Source organism: Sapajus apella, unplaced genomic scaffold (assembly GCF_009761245.1).
Source record: "Sapajus apella isolate SASKATOON/1434 unplaced genomic scaffold, GSC_monkey_1.0 scaffold2, whole genome shotgun sequence".
Lineage (NCBI taxonomy): Eukaryota > Metazoa > Chordata > Mammalia > Primates > Cebidae > Sapajus > Sapajus apella.
In genome coordinates, this window is record NW_022436942.1 from 61,204,819 (window position 1) to 61,218,982 (window position 14,164).

Consider the following 14,164-nt stretch of genomic DNA (forward strand, 5'->3'; position numbering starts at 1 on the left):
ACGAGAAAGATTTGGAAGACTAGGGAGAGTGGAAAGCCTTGATTTTTAAGTTGTTTTTTCTTTTTTTTTTTTTTAATGAAAGAAAAAATACCCAGAAAGAGACAGTCTTGCCTCCTCTCCCCAAGAATGGGAGACTGCAGTCAGGATATTTGCATTTTTTGAAAAATTCCAGAGTGATTCAGATGTTCAGAGATAGCTGTATTTGGCAGAGGTATGGGGTGTAATAGAGAGATCATGGGCTTTGTAATCTGATATTCAGGGTTCAATGACATTTCCACTGCACATTAGCTGTGTGATCTTGAGCAAATTACTCAACTGCTCAGAACTTCAGTTCCCTCAAACGTAAAGACAGAGTGCTACCTTCACTTAGCTTAATGAGGATTAAATGAAGATCATACGTGCCTGGCTCATCACATAATGTGGTTCCACAAATACAAGAATTTGATTCTCTCTCTTAACGCAGCATCATTTTTTTTTTTGAGACAGAGTCTTACTCTGCTGCCCAGGCTGGAGTGCAGTGGCGTGATCTCAGCTCACTGAAACCTTTGCCTTTGGGTTCAAGAGATTCTCATGCTTCAGCCACCTGAGTAGCTGGTATTACAGACATATGCCACCACGCCCAGATAATTTTTGTAATTTTAGTAGTGACGGGGATTCACCATGTTGGCCAGGCTGGTCTTGAACTCCTGGCCTCAAGTGATCTGCCAGCCTCAGCCTCCCAAAGTGCTGGGAGTACAGGTGTAAGCCACCATGCCTGGCCTTAACTCAGCACTTTGAATGATTATAACATTTTGGCAGGCTGTTAATAAGGACAGAAGTATGCTGGCCTATACAATTTCTACAGCAACGTCTGAAATATGTTTGGAAAAAAAATACTAACAATACTCACTAACAACCCTTTGGAAAAAACATGTTTGGAAAAAAAATACTAACAATACTCACTAACAACCCTTTGGAAAAAACATGTTTGGAAAAAAAATACTCACTAACAACCCTTCACTAACTCACTAACAACCCAACTCACTAACAAACAACCTCACTAACAACTCACTCACAACCCTTTGGAAAAAAATATGTTTGGAAAAAAAATACTCACTAACAACCCTTCACTAACTCACTAACAACCCAACTCTCACTAACAACCCAGCTCACTAACAACCCAGCTCACTAACAAATATGTTTGGAAAAAAAATACTAACGACCCTTCAGTGCCCAATACAGTGCCCTCTGTTTTCTCTTCCGTAAAATGGGTGCAGTAACATCACTTACTGACCTGTGCAGTTGAGATTCTGGATAATGCTTCAGAGAGTTCACCTAGAGTTTAAACACCTGCATGCACCCCCTTCTCCCACCCCCGCCCCCACACAAGCACACATGTCTTGAGTGCATTTCATCCAGTTCTGGTAATTTAGTTACTTGTGGTTTATTTATTAGGTTGAAAACATTCTGCTCATTTACTATAATTTAATCTATTAACTCTGTCTTAGGCTTAAGGGGCAACCTCTCAAGGAGAAAATGCTGATTATCTAATACAAAAGCTAAAAAGTTACAAAGGTGCATTTTAGAGATATATTCTTTCTCATGAACAGTTTGATATTTGGAAAATGCTCTCTCTTCTCTACACTCATTGCTTGCTCTCACTCAGACACATTCTCCTCCCCTAGGCTTAATTTTTAAAGGCAATTTTTGAAGAATAATTTTGATTTATGAAAAAATAGAAACGATAGCACAGAGAATTCCCACATAACCTGGACCCAGTCTCCCCCATTATGAACATCTTACTTTAGTGGGGAACATAGGTTACAATTCATGAACCAATATTGATGCACATCATAAACTAAAGACCATGCTTTATTCAGATTTCATTAGCTTATATCTCATGTCTTGTGTCTGTTCTGGGATCCCATTCAAGATACCATGTCACACCTCACCTTCACGTCTCTTTAGGCTCCTCTCATTGTGACAATTGCTCAGACAGTACTTGTGTCTGATGACCTGAGAGTTTTAAGGAGTACTGGTCATATATTTTGGATAATGTTCCTCAATTAGGATTCATCTGATTTTTTCTCTCATGGCTAGAGTGAGGTTATGCGTTTTGGGGAGGAAGACCACAGGGGCAATGTGCCATTTTCATCCTGCCAAGGATTCATTCTATCAACATGACATCAATCATGATGTTAATTTTTAGTTTTTTGGGTTTTTTTCTTTTTTACTGTTAAGGAAAGGTTTGTTTTAATATTCAGTTTCTTTTTTGATAATGCTGATTTTGGTCACATGGCTGAGGTGTCTTTGTCACATCTCACCACTGTAAAGAGACTCTTTTCCCCCTTCCATAGGGTACTTTTTGGAAAAAAAAAGCCACTATACAAAACCCACTACTTAAATTATTTGGAATTCTAGATGAGAAATCTGCCTTTTCTCTATTTAGTCATATATTCAGTCACAAGATTTAATTATATTTAAAAACTCAGGGTAAAAATTAATTGGCTTTGGCCAGGCCTGGTAGCCCACACCTATAATCCCAGCACTTTGGGAGGCCAAGGCAGGCCCATCACTTGAGCCCAGGAGTTCCAGATCAGCTTGGGCAATATGACAAAACCGTGTCTCTATTAAAAACAGGAAAATTTGCCGGGCATCGTGGCATGTGCCTGTAGTCCCAGCTACTCAGGAAGCTAAGGCATGAGAATTGCTCAAACCTGGGAGGTGGAGGTTGCAGTGAGCTGAAATCACACCACCACGTTCCAGCCTGAGTGACAGTAAGACTGTCTCAAAAAAAAAAAAACCAATTGGCTCAAAAAGTGAAAAGAGACTTTTAAAACTTTTTTTTTTTACTTAAAAAGAACTTATTAAGTTAAAAACTTCTTTTTCTTTAGATTGAATTTCATCTTAATTGAACACAAGGTATATAAAACTCAGGTTCTGTTGAGGATGTAAAGATGACTGAGGCAAGTTTCTCTTCTTGGAGAAACCATCCTCAGGGCTAGACATAAATGTATACACTGAGCAAGCAAAGAAGTGCTGCAGTTAAAAGTAAGAAGTGCTTTGGGAAACTGAGAAGATTGTAATTCAAGGAAAGCTTGATAAAAGAGGTCTGAAGCCAGGGCCAGCTCCTGGGATGTGCAGCCAGTGTCATCCCACAGGAATCACACTTGGGGTTTCATGTTCTTTGCAACTTTCTTGAAATTCTTAATAATGACCTTGGAATTTGTGTTTGATAAGCAAAGTCCATTATATTATCAGCACTACATTGTGAATGGAAAAACTGAAGCTCAGAGAGATTGAATGACTTAGGTAAGGTCACACAGTTGATTAAGGTAAGAACCTGAGCTGAAAATCAAATCTTCCTGTTCCAGATCCTGCATTCTTTTCATTGCATCTAACTAGAAAATAACATGGAAGTTTGCTGTGCCATTATCCAAGCAAACACGAATGAAGCACTGACCTCAAATAACCGCAATACTTTGGCCAATGCACCAACTTCTTCTTTGAGTGAGAAGATCAGTGATATAGCACCATTTTGAGTGGCGTTTTCTTCAATATAGCTTGTTTCCTACAGGATAAGATGCATCTGGTTAAAACATTTTCCACAGTTCAGCAATTCATTCCTATTAAACCTCCATGAACAGAGCAAACATGAACACTTTCTTCTAGTTACATCTTGCAATACAAAGAGCTATATATATTCTATATAGAAATATGTAGTGTGGTGGAAAATAAGTAAGTCCAGGGCTATTAAATGTTCAATGATGCTACTGGGTCAGTTATCAACTTAAGGAAGCAGTTATCAACTTAAGGAATAATAATAACATCATTATTCATTGATGTTACCATTCAATCCTGTAAATTCAATATCTTTTAATGAGCACCTACTAAGTTCCAGGCACTATTCAGGCTCTGAGAAATTTAAAGACGAATAAGACAATGCTCTATCTTTTAGGAGCTCACAATTTAACTTAATAGACACATACATAACAAATCAAAAGATCCTTAGAGGTGATATAATATAGTTTATAAAATGTCCCAGAAAGACATTGAGAAACACAGTATGAAAAGTACTAAAAATAGAACATGCACAGGCGTTTGAGTCCTAAGACCTGGGTTGGAATCCTCTCTCTTTCATTTTCCAAGTGGACTACTTTGGGCAAATCACTCAGCTTTCTTAGTTTTCTCATCTGTAAAATCATGCTAAAAACAAGCTCTGTCAAAACAGTATTCAGATAATGAAAAAAGGAAAAGATCAGTTTTAATAGAATATTGATAAATATATAAAAATGAAGGAAATATAAATACACAAAAATGACCTCTTGACTTTTGGCAAAGAACTCAGCAAGTATTAACTTGTTCCCATATGCTGAGATCTGAAATAGCCAATCGTTGAGAAAGAGTCACAAAATTCATGAAAGTACACAAATAACCTATCAGAAGATAAATTTAGTCTTAAACTAAATCTCAAAGAATGTCCAGGATCTAGCACTTACTACTTGCATGTGACAGAAAACGAAGGTGGGGTTAGGATTGACATTCCAGAGTTTGCTAAAACGTTAGCCTAAGTTTGAAAATAATATATAAAATTCTACATGTGTCTACAATAAACAGCAGGTACCTAAAACCGGGAAGAAAAAAATTTGCAGAACAATTACTCTCTTGTAAGCAAGTTAATGAAATTAATGGAATGGATGTTACATCATCTCAATGAGAGAAGGCTGTGTTAGGAGTCTCTTAGTGACTCAGAATAACAAGCCCTGCATGAATACTGATGACCCTTAGCAAAAAAATTCTTTCAGAAAATTCAGATTTTTCCCCAAATATCCCATGAAACTGAGGTGTGAAGGCAAAACCATATTTACCAGCAAGAGTGATTATAGCGAGCTTCAAATGAAATGGAAGACTAAACTGTTAAATATCCCTATTTTGATCACAATGTTATCTTTCTAAAAAACTATTAATGTGCCATTTATTTAAAGCCTATAATTTCCAGATATTATAATAAGCACTTGATTTGTATTATCTCATGTAATTTTGGCAACAATGTAAGAGGTAGGTTTTATTATGCACCAAGTGCCCCCTTTTATTGATGACAAAATTGAGGCTGAGAGAGGTTAAGTAACTTGCCTATAGTTACACAGCAGTGGAGCCAGGATCTGAACCCAGGTTATTTGATCTCTGCATACTGTCCATGAATCACAATCTCTCACAGCCTCTATACTCCTTCCCCCTTTTAAACCCTGCCAGAGAGGTACAGAAGAGTCCCTGACTTCAGTGTTCTACATACCAAAGAACACTGAGCCTTGTTCTTTCCAGTTTCATAGAAATGACAAAAGATTTTTCTGTTTCTAGCTCACTTGGCAACACTCTTTTCTCCTGCTGGCTTCCGAGAAAAGTAAGATATTTCTGATACACATCAACAGATGCCACCTTTGACTAGGGCAATTCAGACTTGAATGTACCTGGGCTCGAAATTCAGTCACCCCTACCCTACTCCAGTGTGTGTTCAGCCAAATGCCAAGTCTGATCTCATCTTCTCCAGAAATGTCTCTGGGTGCCAGGCCCTTTTTTGTTCCCACTGCCATCACCTGAAACTATTTCTCAGTGGCGTGCATTGATCTAGCCTAAGACAATTTTTCTTGTTTCCTTCTTCTACTTATAATCCCTCAAAGTCTCCCTCCCCATGACCATCAGGATAAAGTGCTTCTTGCTGATATTTGGCAGTCTCTGTGAAACCTCACCTCCAGAGGCCCCTCTACAGGGACCTCCTTTCCAGCCAAGCTGCTTTCTTTCTTGCCTTTTTAACTCTTCATTAGAGTAAATCACCAAATTTCTCTTTCCAAGATCTCACCCTTCCTTAAAGGCTTAGGAAATGTTTGTGCCCCTCATCCCAAGTGCACAATCACTTCTTTATGCTTTCTACTTGGCATTTGATGCTGTGTGGAAATAATAACTGACTCACACAGATTGATTTGTCCTTAGTGCTCACCTAGTTAAACTCCCTCACATGAGAGATAAGCAAAACCTAGAGGCAAAGGGAGAAAATCACTCACCTGAGGTCACAAAGGTAGTGGAGGCTGGTCAAGAACTCAAGTTCCTAATTATCAGGTGTTCTATATAATTCCCCTTGCTATGAACATAATGTGGGAATTCAGTTCTCTGTTTCTTGCAAAGTCAAAGATTTGCTCTGGTCCAGTCAGCAGTTAGTCAATACCACTCCTAACAGCCTACATTTCACCATGCTGATCCCCCTTCACTTGCTCCATTCTCTCCATACGCTTTCTAAATCAGTGTTTCTCAATGAGTGTTCCTTGGATCTCAACTCCAGAATTTCCTGGTGATTCCTTCTTATAATGTAGTTCCCTGGGCTTTACCTAAACCTATTAAATCAGGTTGTCTTACAATCTGCCATTTCAAAACCATCTCAGGTGATTCTTAACCACAGAAAATGTTGGAACCATTGATAAATACACAGCCTAATTTTTTTGAATTATAACTTTTCCCTAAATGTGTCTGCAAATTCACATTTACTCTATAACAAGACACCACTTTTGGTTGATATTAATACTATTTGTGGATTCTCAAGCTATGAAGTGCTTTATAAAGAACTTTAAAGCCCCATATTTTCCTGACCAAATCCCTGCCCCTAATCCCTTCCCACAGCTGTGGGGACCCTATTGCCAGCAGTCCTGAAACTACGTGGAAGATGAAGCCAGGATCTCTTCTGGGATCACTCTGACTCTCAAGCTGTTCCTCTGCAAGGTAAGCTCTGTCTCCTAAGAGCCACGCACCTTTTTTTTTAAGGATTAAAAAAAATCAGTCCAAAGCTCTGCAGTCTTTCTAGTTACATTAACTTTAACAGTTTAACAGCCACCTCCTGTTCTCTCCTGACAACTCTTCTCTCTAATCCTGCAGATGACAGGGCCTGCAGACTCACATTACCTCCCAGGCCTGGGCTTTACGACGGACTCTCAGAGTCCAGGAGTAGGCTTCCTGCCTTGGGTAAATATATAGGTTACATTAATGAATGTATTCTGCAATTGTTCACCTCAAGAAAATGCCAACAAATCCTGGAGAATGGAATATACCTTGGCCATTATTTCCAAGTAACATTTAGGGTTCTTTCATATTCCATGCCCAGGGCTAACTCTTGGTCATTTTCCTCTGCTTAGTTCCTGCCTCCCCGGGTCTGAGTAAGTTTCTGCCTAAATTCTCTTCATGCCTCATCGTCTTCCCAAAGTGAAAGGAGGATAGTTATAATTCTGCCATTTTGATACCTGGCTGAGATTACTTTATAAATATTACGGAAGAGAACTAGAGGACCCCATCTTCAACCCCAGATCATTAGGGACCAGCCCCTTCAGTGTACAGAAGAGTAAACAGACAACAGAAAGGGACAGTAACTTGTCCGAAGACACAGCTAATTGGTCGCAGTTCTGGAGGCCAGATCCTCAGCCCCTTAAAGCAAGGCTCACTCATTCCTGTGAAAGCCACACAGGACAGATGTTCTCCCACTTAGAAACCATTGTTGAGGACATTTGTCTGTTGACTTCCTGGACATTCTCATAAGCTTCCAGTGAATTCAGACTTCTTACTGAGCTCATGAAACTAGGAAGCACCAGCAGACTTCAGACCTCTTTCTCTGGAGGCCCAAACTCCCCTACCTGAGCAGCTCAGAGTGCTGTGGCTCACCTGTCCAAAGTCAGAGAGTTTCCTGCCCAAGCCTCGGTTTTCCAGGACTGCTGTGGACATGCTGGCTCCCCGGGAGTGAGGTCTCTGGCTTTTTAGGGCCTCAGGCAGGTTTGCAAACAGCACGTGGGGCTGAGGGTTTTAACCTGGCATTAGGGTGGAGAGGAGAGTTACAAAGGGTGTCTTTTGCGCGGCGCATCCGGCACAGTAACGCCCCTGGTGGGCGTTGTCCTGACGCAGGAGGCCAGGGCAGCCTGCCTGCTCCTCCAGGTCACCTGCCCTGGACGGGCCGGAGGGGAGGGGCCGAGGGAGGGTGTAGCAGACGCGGGAGGCACCACTTGGCTGCCCGCCCTGGGTGATGGGAAGAACCCAAGGGCAGGTTTAGGCACTTCCGGGACTCTCAGAATCCTCGAAAGTGGGTTCTCTGCAATTGGAATAAGCCTGCGACCCTCTGGTATAACAATTCTATGAATAATCCCCTTCACCTGCCCCCCCCAACCCCCCCCCCCACGAAACAGTCAGGATTCTCATTGAGATTTTGTTGTTATTTTCCTTTCTGTTAACCTCCAAGCACACTGCGTTGCTGTGCGCTGATTTCAGAAAACTACAGCTAGAGGGCCCTTGAACGCCGACCACAGCAGGTGAAGAGCAAATGTAAGAGCGATCTGGGTTTAAATCCAGTCTGGTGTTCAGCTATTCACACAGCTGCTGCTGAAGCTCGAAAAGAAGCTGGTAGAGCAACGTTGCTGGAAGATTTTAAGAATAGGAATAAAGAAATGCATTAAAATTTAGTACAGTTCTTCTGCATAAACATTCAGTAAATGGAAGATATTGTTTAAAAACATGTCCATATAAATTTGACAACAAATAATTACTGAGACCTGTACTGTGTGCTTGGTGGTGTTCTAGTCTTTGGTAATACAGCAATTAACAAAATAGACTCTGCCTCCCCAGCCATGCTACCATTCTGGAGGGCACACAGAAAATAAACACATAAATAAGTTTAAGCAGGGATAAGTCTTTTGAAGAAAGAAAAGTGGGGGGTGGCCTAGGAGTGAGCTGGTGGGTGTTAGCCAGTGGTCTTCAGATGTCATTAACCACACTTTTCAGAGGACGAGACTGACGTGAGCCTTTAGCGACCAGCAGGTAAAACAAAGTATGAAAGAATGCTGGAAAGGAGGTTCAGAAGTTCCGAAAGGATGTGAAAACTCAGGGCAAGCCTTGAGTGCCGCTTAGTATTTTCTCAAGACAAATTAATAGGCTGTAAGAAAATAAGTCAATAATAAAGGTTGCTAGAAACCCATCCCTCTCCTCCCACTGATCTTTGACCAAGGATCTGTCAAAAAAAAGAAAAAAAATTAAAAAAACATAAAAACTCAGATTTAGGATTCAAAACAAGTGGTTTAACTTTTGGTTCTACCACTGATAGCTATGTAGCTTTGGTCAAGTCCATGCCTTAGTTCTTTTGTTTGTTTGTTTGTATTGTTTTTGTCTTTAAAATGAGAATTTTAACGGATGTTTAAGATTCCTTAAGCCTCTATGATGTGCCAGGCTTTCTACTGTCCGCTAAGAATACAGACATAACAAGTGTAATTTCTATCCAAAAGGAACCATTGATGAATATTTTCCATAGTAAGTTGGAAGCTCAATGTTGTTAAATATCGAAGGCCAAGACCTTGATTTCCATCCTCAGGAGAATCTATATCTGACTCCTGTATTTTTCTACTGTAGTAGACATAAAATGTGTTGTATTCCTCAGCCTCAGGATTTTCTTACAAACATCATGTCATCCCTTGATGCTGCTTGAGGGCAATGAATGTGACAGCCCCTAAGATATTACAGGCATGCAATAAAGAAAAGCAAACAATGTTATCTATTTATTTGCATGCACACTCTATCTTACACACTGTGCCAAGCTCTGCACATGCATAGTTTCACTTCTTCCTCTCAAAAATCCCATGAACTATGCATTCTCTCTTAATAGGCACAGAAACTGAGGCCCAGAAAGTTTAAACAAATGGCCCAAATTCAAACTATGTTTCACCCAACACCAACGTGCCGCACTGGCTCTCAAATACTTTTTCTTTCCAGTTTGCATTCAGGACAACGTGATTTTTAGCACAACAAAGTGATAGCTTTTTTTCCTTCTCTCTATATCAGTTAAAAATTGAATTTTTTTAATTTTTAATTTTTGTGGGAACATAGTAGATATATGCCTTTATGTGCAATATTTTGATAAAGACATGCAATGTGTAATAGTCACATCATCGAAAATGGGGTATCCGTCCCTCAAGCCTTTATCTTTTGTGTTACAAACAACCCAGTTATACTTTTCAAGTATTTTTTAAATGTACACTTAAATTATTTTGACTATAGTCGCCCTGTTACACTATCAAATACTAGATCTTATTCATTCTTCCTATTTTTTGTTTACCCATTTATAATTTCTATCTTCCCTCCAGGCCCCCACTACGCTTCCCTGCCTCTGGTAATTATCCCTCTACTCTCTAGCTCCATGAATCAAATTGTTTTGATTTTTAGACCCCACATATGAGTGAGAACCTGCAATGTTTGGCTTTCTGTGCCTGGCTTATTTCATTTGACCTAATGACCTCCAGCTCTGTCCATGTTATTGCAAATGACAGGATCTCGTTCTTTTTTATGGCTGAATGCTGCTTTATTTTGTATAAAAGTACCACATTTTTTAAAAAACCATGTTAATGGACACTTGGGTTGCTTCCAAATCTTCGCTATTATGAACAGTGCTGCAACAAACAGAGAGCAGACAGCTCTTTGATACACTGATTTCCCTTCTTCTGGGTATATACCCAGCAGTGGGATCACTGGATCATATAGTAGCTCTATTTTCAGTTTTTTGAGGAACTGCCAAACTGTTCTCCATAGTGATTGTACAGAAATTGAATTTTTAATCCTACTTCACATAAAAGTGCCTCAGATCCAGGTTGGGAGGAGAGCACACTCAATTGTCTACTATCTCAGAGAAGAAAAGCTAATTGCTTCTTTAAAAAAAAATATTCTGGCAAAAAGAAAAAAATGATTTATGCACTAAAATAAAAATAGATTTTTTGTGGCATAAATTTTGCAGATGATTTTTAAGCTATCATTTTGTTCAGTTTGGATGGAATGCAATGTGTTGCTATAATGAGGGCAGTGCGGGGTGCTAAGGAAATTGAGGAAAAAATGACATGTCTTGAAGAAGCATGCACAGTCAGTTTATAGACCACAGGTATTTTTTCAGGCTGCACAGAGGTGGGCACCATGTCGCAAGATGAGAAATTGTGTACTTGGCAAACTTAGAGCTGACCTTCATTGATTTAGAAGTTGAAGATTACCCAACCATTGCAGGTTTATCAGTCCTTTCCATGTGCAGGAAGCTGAGTTAATCATAACCCATGAGTTCATGGCACAGGATCAATACCTACATGACCCTTTTCTTGTTTTTTTATTCATTCTCTTTTGTCATAATTCCACACTCTCATTGCCTTTCACCAGAGGCAACTTCTCTAATATGATATTTAGCCTTGAACTTGTAAAATACATGGAAATGTTTGTGCATATATGTATTTTTTCATGGATATGTAATATGGCACTATAGATTTACCATAATCTATGGATGTACTATAGATTTCATCATTTCTAACTTTTTTCTTTCAACTATGTTCTTAGGATCTAGCCATGCTGCTGAATATATGTCTAGTTCTTTGCTTTTGTAATTGGTTCAGAATATCTCCGTGTGTATCCGCCACATTTGACTTCTTTATTTTCCAGTTATGCACATCTAAGTCACTTCTATTTTTCACCACCCCAAACAATACTGTGATAAATTTCCTTATCTTTGTTCCCTTATAGGCCTGGGGTAGAAATTTTCTGGGATAGAAGAGTGGGGTTATGAATCACAGGGAACATATACTCTTAATTTCACAAAGTGGTGCCAGATTGCCTTTTAGAGTGGCTTGGACCAGTCTACACACCCACCAGCAGGCGAAAGAGTTCCTATGGCTGGGTATACCTAATATGTGCTGTTCTCCAAAAGGCAGAGTTTTTGCCAGTCTTATCAGCATGAGCTGGTGTCTTGTTGCTGTTTTTAAGTTGGATTTCTCTCATAACCAATGAGTTGGAGCATCTCTTTATATACTTATACCACTTAGATTTCCCATGCTATAAATAGTTTATCAGCATATTCTCTGCCCATTTTTCTAGTAGGATTCCTGTCTTGTTGATTTGCTGCAATAATTCGTATGGTCCAAATATTAGCTCTGTGCCCTACTCAGTCACTGAAACCATTGCCTCCCAATTTATCACTGTCAGTTAACTGTCAACTGGTGTTCTTCCTTGATTAAATGACAAAAAACAAGTTGTGCCATTGAGTATTGTTTAAGAATTCTTTCCCGCTCCCAAGGTTCCAAAGAGGTGCTCTTCTCTCTATCACCTAGATCTTTCATACCTAGATCTTTAATCTACCTGCATCTCTTCTGTATATGGACTATGCAAAGACTCAGTTGTTGTTTTATTTCTCCCTCCACATTATGAGTCCATATTGGGTATAAAGACTCTTCCTCCATTGACATTTTTACATTCAGAGGTTTCCAAGAGGAGATGAAAGAATCTCTTCTCCGAGAGGCGTAGCAGGAGACACTTCCTTGACTCTTGGTACCACATGGAGTTTATCAAGTTCCCATTTATATTTGAGTCTGTCTCTTAGGTTCAATTTCATCCCACTGGTTTATTTCATTGTGTCTCTTCTTGTGTCACAATTGTCCTGTTAATTACTACAGTATGGTTTGATAGTATATCTTAATATCTGGTTGGCACGTCCCCCCCTTTTTTCTCTCATTCTTCCCAATGTTTGCTTATTTATTTGTGTACGTTTACTGTTCCATTTTTAGCTACATTTTTATTGATTTAGCTTTGAATTTATTGGTTCATCTGGGGACATTTGAATAACAGTAGCAGTAATAGTAGACATACATGCTGGATCTATAATTTTACTATAAATAAGACAGTGTGGTGATTCCTCAAGGATCCGGAAATAGAAATTCCATCTGACCCAGCAATCTCATTACTGGGTATATACCCAAAGGATTGTAAATCATTCTGTTATAAAGACACATGCACACCTATGTTCATTGCAGCACTATTTACAATAGCAAAGACCTAGAACCAACTCAAATGCCCATCAATGATAGACTGGACAAAGAAAATGTGGTACATATACACCATGGAATACTACACAGCCATAAAAAAGGATGAGTTCATGTTCTTTGTAGGGACATGGATGAATCTGGAAACCATCACTCTCAGCAAACTGACACAATAACAGGAAACCAAATGCTGCATATTCTCACACATAGGAAGGTGTTGAACAATGAGAGCACATGAGCACAGGGAGGGAGCATCACACAATGGGATCTGTTTGGGGGGTGCTAAGGGAGGGACAGTGGGGAGTGGGGAGGTTGGGGAGGGATAACATAGGGAGAAATGCCAGGTATAGGTGACAGGAGGATGGTGGCAGCAAACCACCTTGCCGTATGTGCCTATGCAACAATCCTGCAAGATCTGCACATGTACCCCAGAACCTATAGTACAAAAAAATATATATTTTTTACACAAGATTTACCAATGCTAGTGGAATAAATGCAATTTTTAATATCATAGCTCATTATGGAGCTCCCTTATGCTTAAAATGACCATATATACAACTAGGAATCAGCTAAAACTGAATAAAGACTCTCAGATTGGAAAAAAAAAAAAAGTCAGGGAACAACAGATGCTTGGAGAGGATGTGGAGAAATAGGAACACTCTTACACTGTTGGTGGGAGTGTAAATTAGTTCAACCATTGTGGAAGACAGTGTGGCTATTCCTCATGTATTTAGGACCAGAAATACCATTTGATCTAGCAATCCCATTACTGAGTATATACCCAAAGGATTATAAATCTTTCTACTATAAAGACACATGCACACATATGTTTATTGCAGCACTGTTCACAATAGCAAAAACTTGGAGCCAACCCAAATGCCCATTAAGGATAGACTGGATTTTAAAAATGTGGTACATATACACCATGGAATACTATGCAGCCATAAAAAAGGATGAGTTCATGTCCTTTGCAGGGACATAAATGAAGCTGGAAACCATCATTCTCAGCAAACTAACACAGGAACATAAAATAAAACACTGCATGTTCTCACCTGTAAGTGGGAGTTGAACAGTGAGAACACATGGACACAGGGAGGGGAATATCACACATCAGGCAGGTTCTGTCAGGGGGTAGGATTTAAAGGAGGAATAGCATTAGGAAAAATAGCTAATGTAGATGATGGGTTGATTGGTGCAGCAAACCACCATGGCACGTGTATACCTATGTAACAAACCTGCACATTCTGAACACGCATCCCAGAACTTAAAGTATAATAATTTTTTTAAAAAATAGCTAGAAGAGAATTGTAATGTTCCCAACACAAAAA

At 39.5% G+C, this 14,164-nt stretch overlaps 1 protein-coding gene across 2 annotated transcripts in view; it reads right to left on the bottom strand.

Annotated features, from left to right (window-relative positions):
- The window catches only part of PAH (phenylalanine hydroxylase), a 122,882-nt gene that overhangs the window by 65,464 nt on the left and 43,254 nt on the right, over positions 1 to 14,164 (bottom strand). Inside the window, exons 2-3 of one of the 2 annotated variants that reach the window (XM_032299448.1) lie at positions 7,678 to 7,820; positions 3,443 to 3,550 (exon numbers count right to left, since the gene is read on the bottom strand). In XM_032299448.1, the coding sequence (XP_032155339.1) occupies positions 3,443 to 3,550; positions 7,678 to 7,737 (168 nt within the window). In that variant the 5' untranslated portion in view covers positions 7,738 to 7,820. Of the gene's footprint in view, positions 1 to 3,442; positions 3,551 to 7,677; positions 7,882 to 14,164 lie in introns of those variants that run through there. The other variant, XM_032299456.1, reaches the window with a different exon arrangement.